The sequence below is a fragment of the Fistularia commersonii genome, chromosome 31 (genome assembly GCF_037954325.1).
Source record: "Fistularia commersonii isolate RoL2024-O1a breed Wild chromosome 31, RoL_Fcom_v1.0, whole genome shotgun sequence".
NCBI classification, from domain to species: Eukaryota; Metazoa; Chordata; class Actinopteri; order Syngnathiformes; family Fistulariidae; genus Fistularia; species Fistularia commersonii.
Window position 1 is genome coordinate 4,256,686 of NC_141314.1, and position 15,713 is coordinate 4,272,398.

Below are 15,713 nucleotides of genomic sequence, written 5' to 3' on the forward strand. Positions count from 1 at the left end.
CTTGGCGGCAACTCTGTCACCTCCGCTCATCATTTCGTGACCCTGAATGCTGCCTTTTTGCTGCAAAAATGCTATTACTTTGAAATTAGCAACACTATGACACACACATAGCATACACACACAAACACATATATATCTATACATATATATAGATATATGTATCCCTAAATCATTTTTATGTGAAAATGAACCAATAATATAATAAAAAAATATATAATGTATTTTATTATATTTATATATATCCCTAAATTGCTCTGTTTTTGACTGGCAACCAGTCCAGGGTGTAACCTTTGAAAATAAAAAAAAAAATGGTATAAACAAATATATCAAATGTGACAGTGAAAGATGACTTTATGGAGAAAATGGATGAGATTGATGGAAAAAGATGAGGATTTTAAATGGTTTTACCCCCAGAATGTTTTTAATTACAGTGTTATAAATCTGTAACCAAGCCATTTTGTTCACACGGAGAGTGAATTGTGTTGTGTGTGTATGTGTGTGTGTGTGTGTGTGTGACTCCCCGGGCCGGTTGGTCTCAATTCTCCCAGTCTCCTGGGAGTTAGTGGCGCCCAGGAACCCGGTTGCCGTCCAAACCCACTCATCCCGACTGTGGAATGCGGGTGAAGAGACGAGCAGGCGGCGTCTGGGAGGCCAGGAGGCGGCGCCTCTCTGGGTTCGACGCTCAACCTGGACAATTTCCAATTTCCACCCACATTAATCCTGCAAGTCTCTTCAAAATCAGAACATCGAGGGGGACGAATCTGAGGTTTCCCTCCACTGGTGTAATAAATTGCATGATGATACGCTACTGTAATAACATAATAATAAGAATGATAATTTATCCGTTATTAATCCCCGTGGGGAAATAAGTTCTCTGCAATGAACCCGTCATGGATGAACCATCTTGCTCGACAACACTTTGACACTCTAGGACAGACCTGGGCATTTTCCGGCCCGCGGGCTACATCCGGCCCGGTTTGCTTTTTTATCCGGTCCGCCAAACTATTTTCTTTGAATGTTTTAATAAGTATTTTCAATCAATATTGAATTTAGAAATTCCTTATTTTTTCCTTTTGTTTAATTTTGTATGGATGATTACATACAAAAATAATGTCGGTACATTTATATGATCATGAATAATTTTAAAGTTGAAATAAAATGCCAAAAATATTTAAATTGCAATTTTCTTTTTATCCATTAACATGATGCCTAGTTGGCCCGTGCATTAAAATTAAATAAGAAATGTGTGCCCACCCCTGCACTCGGAGGAGCAGGGAATCAAACCATCTACAGTCCCAAAGACGATTGCTCGACCTCCTGCCGACCGCCATCAGTAACATGTTAATAATGTAATAACAATATGTAATAACATACTGATGCTGGAGAAGGCCACATTCAAAATATTTCACCTTAGCTTCCTACTTTTTCTGCCATCCAAAAATACACTTCAGACCCATTAATTTGTTCTACTTTCAAGTCGTACAAGTCGACAACAGACGGGCGACGAGATGTTTTGGACCTCAGACGGAGGATTGTTTTATGTTTTTAATTTATGACTTTGATTTATGACTGTTGTTACAGTTTTATATATTTCTTTCATTATTATGACACAATCCCTATCAATTATGAGGTTAATCCAATGAAATGATGATTTTATGTTTAAAAATCATCAGGGAGTTTATGCAGTACCATTCTAGTTTCTGTCAATTAAAATTTTATTCTTGTGAGATATGGCTTTTTTTTTTTTTTTATTTTATTCTGACTCAGCTTTTGGACTCTGACATCTGGAAGGGATTGTTTTACAGGTTCTGCAAATCCTTTTTTTTGATTAATTATTCTTCTAATTTTTTGAGGCAAATTTTCAAATTTTCCTTTTATTTGTTGTGTATTGTCAAGTACTTTTAAAATTAACATTTTTGAAATTTTGGTGATTCTCTCTTAATCTTTTTTTTTTCCTCTGATAAATATAAGTGTGATTAACTAATTTTTAGATATAATGTTAGTTTTCCTGAGAATTCAGGATATCCCTCTCTGCCACAGGAGAAGGTAGCGAGCAATGTAGCGTCTACAGGTCAACATGCGAAAAATGTGAAAATTAAATAAATAAAAGACTAATAGATAAATAATGGCTGAATAATGGCTGAAAATGACCGAATTTGCATTCAATTTTTGAATAAAGATTTGAAACGTAATAATTAAAACATATCAATGATTTGAGCACGAGTCGTAAAGAACAGCAACGATAACAACAATTATAATATAATGTAATAAGGGCACTCCTCTTAATTCCTCAAAAAGGCTTCATAAGCTGTGAATATTTTGAAACGGGATGATTATCAAATTCTATAAAATCAAAAATAACTGCATGGAAATCACAGAGCATTTTTATAATTCATTTGATCTCAAAAACTACATAAAAGTGTTGTAATCCTCAGTGTGTTCGATTCGATCACCTCTCGGTCTCCTGACGCCACTTTGTCGCCACCCCGCGGCGAAAAGGCGACAGCACGCTTGCCGCCGCCTGGACCCGCCCAACCGGTAGACCCCGGATACAAAATCCATCGCACCTCCATCCATTCACCGTCACGTGATTGGCCGGGTTGAGGAAACCCAGGTAAACCCACAGCCTACGCGGATTGGACGGAATAGAGAGACCGTTGTAGCTGCTTCACGCTATTGGCGAAAAATCATCAGACGTGAATCTGATTGGGTGTTTGCCACCCTAGGGGGCGGGATGTCCTTTTCGGCTGCGCAGCTGAACCCGGTACGGGACTACTCCAGCACGTTGAGGCGCCGCTAGTATCACTGGCAGCCGTCGAGGGGAACCGAAGAATCCACTCGTTTCCCAGCCACATCTTTTATTTTGATAATTGACCCACCGGTGAGTATTTGTTTTCCCGCCTCACCGAGCTCCAGTCGCCGGTACTGGAAGCTTTTGACGGTTCTCTTATCGCTTTCATCGCGTTAATTGGGTCGCTCCGTGGGGCTCCGTCTACTTCACGGAGAGACACTGCTAGCAACATTCTGGTATTAGCACGGCTTTTCGTGCCGGATTCTGCCAAAATGTCTCCGAGCCCCGGGATTCATTTCGTTGAAATAAAATTAAATTGGACTTACAGATGTAATGCGGTATTTTAATTCGGGTTCTCGACAAAGGTCTCCCCGGCAGCCGGTTCCTCCCGGCTGCTTCAGTACATAGCCGCCGCCATAGTATAGCCCACTCAGTCGTGACTCCCTCCCTTCCTGCCATTTTTTCCTCAACCGCGTTGCTGTAAACTCTATCGTTCAACTTTTATAATAAATCCCGTTAATGCATCATCACGGGGAAATGCCCGTCTCTTCTTCCAGGGTCTAACCGAGGCAGGTGGGTTACTTAAACACCGTGCAGAGTGAGTCCGGGTCGACCGGCCCGAGACACGTGTTTGGGGGCGCTCCTGCCCGAACTCCATTCCGGCGCGTCCTCCGCCCGCCCTGAACGCCGCCGCCGGGGGCCCGGTCCACGGACGGAAAACCGGTGGTCCTGTCCAATGTCCCGTCGATCGAACCGGTTAATGGCGGGACCGACGGTAGCGGTGCAGGCCTGGCGGCCGGTCCGATAAATGGCTGCGGAGCTCGGCGGCGTGGCCTTTTGTCTGCACGCCGAGCTCCCATTCCTAGCTGCATCCGGCACCGGTGCACATCCAGACCGCACCGGTTCCGCTGAAAACCCAATAAAACGTAAAGATGAGCGACATTAAATCAGAAAGAACGCAGTGGATTTATCCAACCCCCCTTCTGGCCTCCTCCACCATCTGACACGATCCGCTTCTGATTGGCTTATCGGGCCTGATTCGGTTGTTGTCGTCGGTTGTGTGTCGGTTGCTAAGTGTGTCAGAACAGCAGATGGCGGCGGGCAGGGAGGACAGGTGTGGCAGGCAGACAGACAGACCCATTAGGCAGAGTACTCCTCCCTCTCCCCCCCAACCATCCAGGCTCCATAGATGACTGCTCCGCTGTTTGTTTCACTTTTGTATTTCCAGAAACGCACTCAGCGTGGTGACCCGCCTCGCAGGTTATTACCGTTTTCCTGCTCTCAGACGCCTGGCGAAGACAGAAAGGGTCACTGAAAATGCGTGTTGCCGTGGCGCCCGTTTGTCATCCGCGATATACAACCCGGGTTTAGTTTCTCCCAACCCCGTCCCAGGATGGTTCTGAAGAACCATGGGTTTTTTCCTGGAACCCCCCCCCCCCCCACATCTGACTTCCCTTAAACAAATATTGGTCCACAGAACGTCAGTGTAAAACACTAGAGAAAAACTTTTTGTGTGATTCTGAATCTGAATCAGTTTTATCTGATGGCCGATCTGCTGTCGTCGATGCAAGGGAAACCCTCAGCCGACCCTCTCTTAGTTCTAAGATCTGTCCAGCTCCTCTTGGGGAACCTAAAGCTTTCCCTTTTCGTCCGCTGTAAGGAATCAGTGTGACTTGGGCAATTTGTGCCTTAAGTGAAGAAATGTAAGGCAACATTGCCTCAGTGTTTATCTTCAGCAAGATGGAGTCATAGCCACGGACTATAATCAGATGGGCTGAAGTGTTTTCAATCTTCTCTCTGGGCCACTTCACTGTGTGACGAACCCCATAAGATGTTAGCGAACACTAGACCTTTTTTGGCAAAAATGTCGATGGCAACCCTGTGTGGTGTAGCTGGCCAGAAGAGCTTCGACGTCCGGCGGTCCATTTCTCCGTTTTTTTTTTTTCAAAAGTATGTAAGAAAGTAGCTGACCGGCAACCACACTAGAATTTAAAAATTGGGGCTTCGCAGTCCACAAGAAGTAACGGGCGTGGTTATGAGTTTCACCAAGCACCTATATCACATGAGCTCCTTGAAGCGTATAAAGACCCCGCCTCGGAGCAGAACCTAAACCGGGTCTAGGACCTGAAGTCCATGGTCTGGCTCCTCTGCTCTCCCAATGCATAAAGAATAAGCCCGGTTTATGGAGAGGTTCGAGGAACTCCAAAAAGTTACAGTGCGAAAGCAACTAGTTTGAAACCCCTGGGTGGAGTCCACGTCGCTATTCGCGGGCAAGATAATTTTCTGCTAATAAATAGATGTAACCTGTGGCTTAAAACTAACAAAAATCTATTGGTTAAACGATAAAACAACTGCAGGAGTCAACGTTGGGATTTTCTGCTTGAAATTGAACACGTGTAAGATGCTGGGCTACTATTGGCGGGCCCCTCATCGTGCCCTTTCAGTTCTGCGATGCAAAGATAGAAAAATAAGGTTGCGGTAGCCGACTAGCATCTCAAACTGGGGGTGAGTGCAGGAAGAAGCAATGAAGCACTATATTAAAAAAGTACCGCAGTTGTGATGCCGCATCGGTAATCCTTCACAGGCGAAATGAGGACTGAATTAAAACCATCTGGTCTCAGATTTTATAATTTCCCTCTTAAATATAACCAGATAGGAGAACTCCGACCCCTCGTATGCTCAGTTAACCCAATCATGAGTCGGTTGTATTTTTACCCAGCAGGTTACACCAAGACAGGCGTCGATACCTGCCAAAAAACAGGATTGTCGAGTAAAGTGTCAGCGCTTTCATCAGCCTCGATACAGGGCCCTGTCGCCTCCCACTCACCCGCTAATTATATCTAATACAAGAAATGAGAGTGCCCACGTTCTCCTGCCAGGGTTCTCTAGGTTCTCCATATTCCTCCCATATATATATATATATATATATATATATATATATATATATATATATATATATATATATAATATATAATATATATATATAAAACACGTGTGTATAAATTGAAGTATGCTCCCTCCAATCAGGAGTCAGAATCAGTTTTAATATATATTTGAATTATGGATATTCCTGGTTTCACATCACCGTGGCTGTATCTTTCACAGTATTCACTGTAAGATGTATTTTTTCGGAGTTTGTAGTGTTTTTTTTTTGTTTTTTTTTTAGTGTGAAAGCTTTGTCATCCTTATTTGTTGGTGTGTGTTTTAACATTCCCAGACATGCCTGACTTTGCGCCCGGATTGTGGCGAAGAGCCCAAAACATCTGCTGACTTGCAGAGTTCACCTGACATCTAAACACCGTTATTCCCAATCTGTGGCTTCGGCTTCGGCGCGGCCCGTAAATGTCCACGCGAAGAGTTGCCTCTGTTGTCGATGTGATCATGCCAGGTGTGCTCAGTCAGCATTCCTATTAACTGCAAAATCTGACTTTAAAAATATTATGATCCATAGAATATCACTTACACTTGGTTTATGAACACACGCGCAGTTTTTGTTGAGTAGTAGCTGTAATAGTTAGCACTACTTTTTACATCAAAGAAGGCCTGCCGCCTCCAGTGTGTTGACACACAAGTGTCCGATCGGGACTTGGCATCTGCAGGTGTTCGAACGGTCGTAGCCGTGCGAACGTGGGACAAATGTTGACTTTGAAATGCCGTGTGTTCCAATGACGGTTTAACGTTCCTCTTTGCCAAATTTGACTCCTCGGGTTGGTTGCGTGGCGTTGGACGTAGCCGTTGTACAACGGCCGTCGTCTCGGGCGTTTAACACTGAAAGGGACTCGAAGGACGAGGGCGTTGTAAAGACAGCTAATGGGGAGGCTGATTTCAAACACTTTCAGGAGGTGTTGAAATGAACAACCTGTAAATACATAGCTCTACAGTTCGGCATGTTTAAATCGTTTAGTGCCTGGCCGCCATCTCTGTGCAGATTCCCCCCCGCCATCACCTAGAACGCCTCTTTTACAGTCCCGCAAAAACCGGTGAGGTTCTATCTTTGGAGGTAGAATCCGCTGGCACTTGGCCGCGGCATACAAACCCAAACCTGTGCGTGCACTCGGAGGACAAGCAGGGACCGGCCGCTCTGAGCTCCACCCCGAAACGTAAACACTCCAGGATCGATTGCGCTCCCGCGGTCCCGTCGTGAAACCCTCGGGTTCACCTCGTAAACCCCCGAAATCGTCTCCGCGGTGCATTTGCACCTCATAAAAACTGAGGAGGCCGCGTTCAAATCAGGACCGCGTGTCCACTAACTTCATGGAGGTAGACCAAAAAAAAAAAAAAACAGATTCTTTTTTTTAAAAGTCCTATAAAACTAGTAGGAGGTAAACAACGCGTTGTTCTTTCCTCACTAGTTTTTATACCACCGTTGTTAAATTTCTAATTTAAACCGAGTAGCTGTGCAGCATAAATGAAAGCAGTGGAGTGCAACAAGTGAAACTGCTTTGGCTGCTTCCAAGTATTCTTTGCCTGTAGAGTTATTTTATCAGCCCCATCACACACACACACACACTGCTGATCCTCCCCCAACACACACACACACACACACACACTGCTGATCCTCCCCGACACACACTTTGGCAGGCAAGTCGGGGAAGTAATTTTGGATTCTGGCTGCAAGCGTACAGCTCCCGATGTGTTGCAGTTGCTTTCGCACCTTTTCCCTGAGTGTTCCCGTTACAGACGCGTCGCTCGGGATGTGAAGACACCGGGTCTGAACCGGCCCGTCAGTTGTTGGGCTCGCAATTCCAAGCCAACGATAAGTCGCCGTAATATATTGTAATTCAGTTGTTTGTTGACAGGTCTTTTAAAATGTCTGGCAAGGCCCAAGGTGACCTCCCCGAAGATGTGAGGCTCGATTTCACGAGACGGACAATATCAATCAATCGGTGGATTTTCATTTCGCACGCTCGATTCTCTTGCTTGTGCGGGTTCCTCATCTTCTATATCCCTCAGTCCAAAAACAGAAGGTTCATTTTAGACTCCGAATTGAACGAGCGACTGGTTGGACGGCTCCGTCCGGCCCCGTTATTTACACGCGGCCCGTCCAGTGTCGACCCCGTCTGTCGCCCGACGGCTCCCGCCCCCAACGCCATGGTAAAGATGCCTCTACGTTATGCCATAGAGTGCGGTTTAGGAGTTTTTGTCCCAAAAAGCATTGCGATATTCCGGGGAGGAAAGTCCCATCACTTTGATTGCACAACCAAATGTCCAAAATCCATTCATATCCATCCATTCAATGTCAGCCGTGTTCGTCGTAGTGTCATCGGCACAAGGGTGCACACGAGTATCCAAATTTGTCACTAACTGATGATTGACGCGCCTCTGAACGGCACAGGCCGCATCTCGTCATGGCTTCGCCAATCGGGCCGCTCCTCCCGGTCGTTCCTAACCTTTCCGTTCTGTCCCTCCTCCCCCTCAAGAGAATTCCAGTTGACCAAAGAAATGGTGATGGAGAAGCCAAGTGCCCAGCTGGTCGGGCGAGAGTTTGTCCGACAGTACTACACGCTCCTGAACCAGGCCCCCGACTACCTGCACAGGTACAACAAGCCTCCGCCCTCCGACCCCTGCCCTTCGTGCTCGGACACTTTCTAAGGCTGCCATCTGTGCGTCCGAGCAGGTTTTACGGAAAGAACTCCTCCTACGTCCACGGCGGCTTGGACAGCAACGGGAAACCAGTGGAGGCTGTTTACGGCCAGTCTGTGAGTACCTCCGGCAGACGACTGCCGCTTATAGAAGTGTTTTTCGTTCAGAGGCGCCACACTGGACTCTCCCCCCCCCCCCGTCGCAGCGGGACAGACTGGAAGTATGTGCTAAGGGGAGGCGTTCTGTCCAGGAAGGACGCTTTCAAAAAGGCTCTTTCATAACCTCTGCTGGACGAGACCCTTCAGAAGGGTCCCCTTGCGCCGCTGTTTTCGCGTCACGTCTTTCGGCCCAGCGTTATACCCGCTGGCGCCCGAGATAAGAAACGTAGAAGGGGGAGCTGGAATGTGACGGTACCTTGCCGCAGCACGGGGCTGAGTATGGAGGATGACCCCACACACCAACTGACAGAAAGTGGATGTTTGAAAATTGAACAGTTTCATGAAGCACCTTAGAGTACTATTAATGAGTTTGATTCATGGGGGACATGATCAAATCTGCAAAATTTGCATCGCATCAGTAAAGTATCAGGATCTGGCACTCATGTTCTTTTCATTTTCACGTCTAATTATACATTTAGATTGACTTTGGAACAAACCAAGTCCCTCCAAGTGCACGGGGAGGGCCAAACCACCAGATACCCTTATATATATATATGGATTTATGTATTTTAAAATATTGTATTGCTGTTCGGCCCCAGGACATCGGACGCCATTCGATGACCCCCCTGGCAACGCGGCTTAATTTTGAAAGTTTAGCAGCTCAACCTTCTCACCTCCTCTCCCTCCAGGAGATCCACAAGCGGGTGATGGCCCTGAGCTTCCGGGACTGTCACACCAAGATCAGGCACGTGGACGCGCACGCGACCCTGAACGAGGGCGTGGTGGTGCAGGTGATGGGCGAGCTTTCCAACAACATGCAGCCCATGAGAAAGTTCATGCAGACGTTCGTCTTGGCCCCGGAGGTTGGTCCAACCCACGGATCTAAATCCATATTTTGATCAAAGTGTCGATCGCCGGATCAATAGCGACCTCAAGGTCATAACTTTGTGTTCTTTTACTTTGAAATACCGGGTACGTCGAAGACAATCGGTATTTTTTTCCTCCAGCGATGTTTTTGAGGCTGCTGTCACTTTGATTAGATATCTATCTTCTCCATTGATCAGGGTTTTTTTGACGTTCTGACCCTCTCGCCCCACCAGGGAACCGTCGCCAACAAGTTCTATGTCCACAACGACGTGTTCCGCTACCAGGACGAGGTGTTCGGGGACTCGGACTCGGAGCCTCCGGAAGGTGGGGATCTTGTCCGCCGCCCGTTTCTCCTCCGTCGTCGGAGGAAATGATGGAAAGAAAAAAAAATGGCCGCCAGCCCGCGAACGCGAGCGGTCTCGTTATTTTCCAGTTGGCGGTGTTGCCGACCGGGTCTCCTGAATATTAATTACTTGATCAGTTCCAGTGTTTCTGATTGCCGAGGTTGAAAATAGATCGCCGTCCTAAACCAGAGTGAGTGAGTGTGTGAGCGCGCATTGATGCACGGACTCTGCCCCCCCGCTGCTCTTGCAGAGTCGGAGGACGAGGTGGAGGAGCTGGAGGAGCGGGTCCCCTCCCCCGACGTGACGGCCGAGGAGTCTGCGCCTTTCTACGACCCGGCCTCCTGGTACGACCCCCCTCCCCCCTCGCGCCGCGATCCAATCATAAGTTATTAACCGAAGGTGTCCCTAAGTTCTCGCTAAGTTAGTGAAAACATCACCATACTTGAGTTAAGCTGTGTTATGTTTCCCCGCCTGTAAAAGTGGCGTGACAGTTATCTCCGTGCGTTCCAGCTCTGAGCCGGCGGCGCCTGGCGAAGAGGAGGAGACGGCGGCGGTAGCGGCGGCCGAGAGCCCCGAGCCGGAGCCCGAGGCGGAGAAGGAGGCGGAGGCCGCCGGCATGGAGCTGAAGCCGGAGACGGTGCTGGAGACGCAAACCGAGACCAACACAGCCGATGAGACAGACAAGGGCCCGGCCGCCGCTCCCGCCGCACCGCCCGCCGCCGAACCCGCGGTCGCCGCCGCGCCCACTGAACCCGCCCCCGCTGCCCCGGAGGAGAACAGGGTAGGGTCACCTGACAACAGGACCTCACTGCTCTCGTGTCTGATTGGTCGAGGTGTCGCCGCCGCCGCCAACTCAAGTTCCGAGTTTCATCTACCATTATTTGTAGTTCATCGATAATCTGATTATTCACTGGTACTTTTTCCGGATATTTTTATATCGGAACTTTTAAAACCTTTTAAAACCCTCACTCTTTTTTTTTTTACAAACTTTTTTTTTTTTAATTTTATTTTTCGATCGAGCTTATTCGGCCAAAGCAAAGTCAACTGGCTGCAGATCGATGTCTGTTTTCCAGTCAGCGATCCGTGTCTCCGTTTTATTTTTCAAAAGAAGCGTCGGTTCTCGCATAAATGTCTCCATTCTGATCTCCTCCTCCTCCTCGTCCCGTGCAGCCGTTCTCCTGGGCCTCCGTCACCAGCAAGAACCTCCCCGTCAGCGGGGCCGTCCCCGTCTCAGGAATCCCCCCCCACGTCGTCAAAGCCACGCCCACAGCACAGGTGAGATTCCGCCCACGGCCGCAGGGGTGTGTGTGTGTGTGTGTGTGTTTACATCTACCATAATGGCTTCTGCAGAAGAAGAGCAGGAAGAAAAAGCAGGAGGAGCTTCTCTCCTTCGCTGATTTTAAATGTGTTTGTGCGTGTCGGTCTCTCAGCCCAGAGTGGAGGTGAAGCCAGAGTCCCAGACCACGACACAGAGACCCCAGAGGGACCAGCGGCCGAGGGAACAGAGACCTGGCGGGCCCCCGCCGGTCCACAGGGGCCCCAGACCAGGTACCGTAATTACTCTTGACAGGCCTGAATTGTGTGTGTGTGTGTGTGGGTGTGTACACTTGACCTACTTAAAGTTAACAGGTATTTGACTCAGAATCTTAAGGAATGCTAGAAATAAAGTGTGAAATGAGTCAAACTATCAAAGCTTGTAAACTCCTGCTGCACGGCGTGTGTGTGTGTGTGTGTGTTTCCTGCAGTGCGCGAGGGGGAGCAGGGCGAGTCGGAGGTGCGGCGGGCGGTCCGATACACCGACGCCCAGCAGCTCTTCGTGGGCAATGTTCCCCACAACGTGGAGCCGACAGAGCTCAAGGAGTTCTTTGAACGTGAGTCGTTTTTTTTTTTCATTTAATTTCTTCTATGGAGCGGACACCTGTCCGTCACATGATCCCTTCAGGCCAGGTTGCCCAGTGACCTTTGACCCCGTTCAGTCATGTGAAGTGTTTATTTAAATTCGCCGTGAAATTGCACCAAAGGAGACGCTTCCGCAGTCAGGAAGTTACCGATCCCGCCCGTGTGAGCGCCGCCCCTCAGGCCGTAGTTAGTACCGACGCCCCGTTCTGTCCGCCGTCCCCCCGCAGAATACGGAACCGTCCTGGAGCTGAGGATCAACAGCGGAGGGAAGCTGCCCAACTTCGGCTTCGTGGTGTTCGACGACGCCGAGCCCGTTCAGAAGATCCTCAGCAACCGGGTGAGACGCCGTCTTTGTTTGCTCCGCTTTCACAATCTAGATCTCTTCCCCGAGCCTCTGACGTCTGTAAATAAAGGAATTTTTGAATGGAGATTTCAAATGAACAGCGGATGATTCTGGAGCTCTGGAGAAAATACTTTTTTTCCAGTCATCCCATTGGTCGTATCCATTTCCAAAACAGAGGAAATAGTTAATGATTGGGTCGCATGCGTCAAATGTTTTTATTTCCTCTTTTTGTGAAACGGAAGCGGCATTGAGTTTGTTTGCAGAGGAAAGAACATCGGTCCGGGCTTTTATTTTGAAAGAGCCGCCGTCTGAATCTAAAGACGCGCCCGTCTAGGAAGTCCTAACGCCGTCTCCCCCCTCCGATGTCCTCAGCCCATCAAGTTCCGAGGCGACGTTCGTCTCAACGTGGAGGAGAAGAAGACGCGTTCGGCGCGCGAGGGCGAGCGTCGCGACGTCCGGCCCAGAGGCCCCGGGGGGCCCGGCGGCCCCCGGGAGCGGATAGGCGGCGGCCCCCGGGGCCCCCCCACCCGCGGGGGCATGGCACAGAAACCCAGCTTCGGTTCGGGGCGCGGCGCCGGCCCCGGCGAGGGCCGCTACTCAGCCCAGCGCCAGTGAGAGGGCGGGGTCTCCCCGCCCGTGCCCGGGACGGCGTTGAATTCACCGCAGCAGGAACTAAATCAGAGGAATCTCCTCCCACACCGACCCCCCCGACCCCCACGCACACTCGCTAATCCGACACCTTCAGTTCACTGCATGGAGGAGCAGGAGGCTCCTCAACACAAACTTCTCCTCGAAGGGTTTTGCCCGTCACGCCGGCTCTACCCTTCATCCACCAAGACGGCTCCTCCTCCTCCTCCTCCTGCTGCCGCTGCTGCTGCTGCTCACCTCCACCTCCCTGAGGAGAATGTCACTCTTCATCGCTCCATTCTCTCCTCCCGCTTTCCTCTCGCCCCTCCGAGGAGCTCAGAACTTCTCCCTTCTGTCCTCCTCTACCACCGCGTGTTAACTGGACTGGTGTAGATGTTTTCTTTTTCACGCCGAACTTGAATCTCCTCAAACCAACGAAAACACAAACGAGAGAAAAACAAACAGAAAAAAAAAATACTTGAATTAAAAAACCCGGAGTTTTTTTTTTTTTTTTTTTTTTTTTTTTTTTTTGTGGTCGTCAGTTGAATTTCCCCGCAGCGTTTCTGGCTCCCTGTTTCTTAAAGGAACGTGTCGTCGTGTCCTCCTGCCCGGGCAATCCTGTGTATTGCCGCGACGGATCTGTCTTATCTTTTTATTCCTATCAGGTCGGGAGCAACAGAGGAAAAAAAAAAAAAAAAGAAATGAGGAAGAAAAAAAAAAAAACCTCCGAAGGATTTTTATTTTGAAAAAAATAAAAGGTTTGTTGGCTTGTATGTGTGTGGGTTCACGGACTGGGAGCGCGAGCGCGAGTCCGAGTCCGAGTCCTGCCCAGGCCATGCACTTCATCTGTCATCATGTGTTCCAGAAAAAAAAAAAGAAAAAATACACAAAAGAAAAAAAAAGAGAAACAGAGTGAGCTCACCTGCAGACGAGAAACTAAATTAAAAGTGATTTACTGTTTTAAAAAGTCCTGATGTGGTTTTTCCTCCTGCCGTCACTCATAACAACCTAATCTGAAAATAATGTCTTAGATTTAAAAAAAGAAATATATATATGTGTTTATATACACATATATATATACATATATATATAGCTAAAGGAAACACTCATATCCTAGATCTGAATTGATGAAATATTCTTATTTAATACTTTGTTCTTTACATAGTTGAATGATGTGCCGATAGCAAAATCACACAAAAATGATCAATGAAAATCAAATGTATGAACCCAGTGAGGTCTGCATTTGGAGTCACTCAAAATGAAAGGCTGATCCAATATTGATGTAATGTCCTTAAAACAAGTCAAAATGAATCAATGTTGCTTTCTAAATGAAGAGTTTGATTTCACAAATGATTAATTTGGAGTAACATCGCGTTGTTCCCTTTATTTTTTTTGAGCAGTATACGTATATATATATATATATATGAGGATTTTTTGAATTGTGAATTCACTGTGGACAAGTAGACAAATATCATAATTTTATCCAGAAATAATTAAGATATATTAATAGCAAATAAATGGCAAAAAATTATCTTAACTTTAAGCTGAATTTATGATTCAATTAAATAACTAAAACAGTAAAATTATAAAATAAATTATGAAGTGATCTAAAATAAAAAAATATTCCAAAAAAAATTGGAGAAATTACACCTAAAAAACATCATTTTTTTTAGGTGTAAACCGTTTTTTTTCAACAGTAAAACAAGGAAACTAGAGATATGACATAAATTAAAATTGGAAATATATCTTAATGAACAGGAATATGAACAAAGATTTTTCTGACGTTCCCTAAATGTATACAAAAAAAGACAACGGATCAATTTAATTTAAAAGTTAAAATTAAAAAATCAAGAAGTGTAAAAGTGATTTTAAAGCTGCAGAAGTATCAAATTATGAAATAGTTGACATAATAAAGTTAGTTTATTTAGGTAAAATTCTTCAAAAAAATCAAATAAAATTCAATTAATTTATTCAAATTAAAAAGAAAAGTATCCAAAATCAATATTGCCAAATCAGTAGTAAGCTGTTGGAGAAAAAAAAAGATTTAAATTTAGTAACAACAAAAATCGAATGTTAGTAAATACTGGTGAACAGTATGAAACTGAAAGAAAGTCACTGAAGATATTTTCAAGAAACAACAAAAATTCCTCTCATTAAAAAGCAAAATATTTCAAGTCATAAAAAGAAATGAAAAAACATTTTAATTAAATTAACCAAAGCTATACAGAGAAAGGACGAGAATTAATAAATAGGTATTAAAAAATAAATCCTAAATAGCATGAAATATGTATTGAAAAAATGCAATAATATTATAAAAAATACATTCAGTCATTTACTCATTCATTCATTCACATGTTAGATTATTACAATCCTTCACACATACAGATGTCATTCTCTTCCGCACATTTGGACAATAATTTGGGTACATTACTTAAAAACTAACTCAAAAACTGTTTAAACTTAGCAAGACGAATTTGCTTTTTACAATAAATAAATGAATAAAATGCTATTTTTTTCTGTTAGCCAAGACATCGTGAAGATTATCTCTTTTCACATCGTTGTTATCCAAGCCACAATAATATGGGACGTCACATGTGCTGCATCTTTATCCCATAATTTCCAACCTTAATCTCGATAATTATCTCTGAATGCCAACATTAGATTTTGTGTGTGTGTGTGTGTGTGTGTCTGTGTAAGACGCTGCAGAGACGACACAGGGGCGCATTTCTTTGCCATTTTTTTAATCCCTTGTCTGGACTGGTTACACAGATCCTTGGGTGGAGGAACAGAAAGCAGATCAAACTCCAACGACCTGGACGAAGTTCAAAAACAGGAAGAGGCTGAGTTGAGAAAAGCTTCCGTCGTTAATAGAATTAGTAGCAGGACAGGTTTCAATAAATATTCAATTATATATACAGATAAAGCAGAAACGCTACATTCTTTTTTTTTTTTCTCTTCAAATTGCTTTTTTTCTTTACAAGCCAAAATATCTGCCGTCGCGTTTTATAGTCATGCAAAATATTATTTCCTCGGATTAATGAAAAATAAAAAGGATTTGCTGAACGTTTTTTTTTCTCGTCTTTTTTTTTGTATTTTTTTGT

At 45.7% G+C, this 15,713-nt stretch overlaps 1 protein-coding gene across 1 annotated transcript; it reads left to right on the plus strand.

Annotated features, from left to right (window-relative positions):
- Positions 1 to 2,753: 2,753 nt before the first annotated feature.
- On the plus strand, positions 2,754 to 15,675 carry g3bp1 (GTPase activating protein (SH3 domain) binding protein 1). The gene is made up of 12 exons (XM_086139307.1): positions 2,754 to 2,881; positions 8,212 to 8,328; positions 8,409 to 8,490; positions 9,222 to 9,395; positions 9,633 to 9,723; positions 9,994 to 10,087; positions 10,254 to 10,524; positions 10,914 to 11,018; positions 11,174 to 11,291; positions 11,489 to 11,614; positions 11,870 to 11,979; positions 12,358 to 15,675. The coding sequence occupies exons 2-12, from the start codon at positions 8,234 to 8,236 to the stop codon at positions 12,598 to 12,600; spliced, it is 1,509 nt and encodes a 502-aa protein (XP_085995433.1). The 5' UTR covers positions 2,754 to 2,881; positions 8,212 to 8,233; the 3' UTR covers positions 12,601 to 15,675.
- The last annotated feature ends 38 nt before the right edge of the window (positions 15,676 to 15,713 follow it).

Bases quoted from the DNA above. Each gene is read 5' to 3' on its own strand.
- g3bp1 (XM_086139307.1), top strand. From the start codon at position 8,234: ATGGTGATGGAGAAGCCAAGTGCCCAGCTGGTCGGGCGAGAGTTTGTC. The intron at 10,525-10,913 runs GTAGGGTCACCT...CGTCCCGTGCAG, and splicing joins CTGCCCCGGAGGAGAACAGG to CCGTTCTCCTGGGCCTCCGT. The intron at 11,019-11,173 runs GTGAGATTCCGC...TCGGTCTCTCAG, and splicing joins AAGCCACGCCCACAGCACAG to CCCAGAGTGGAGGTGAAGCC.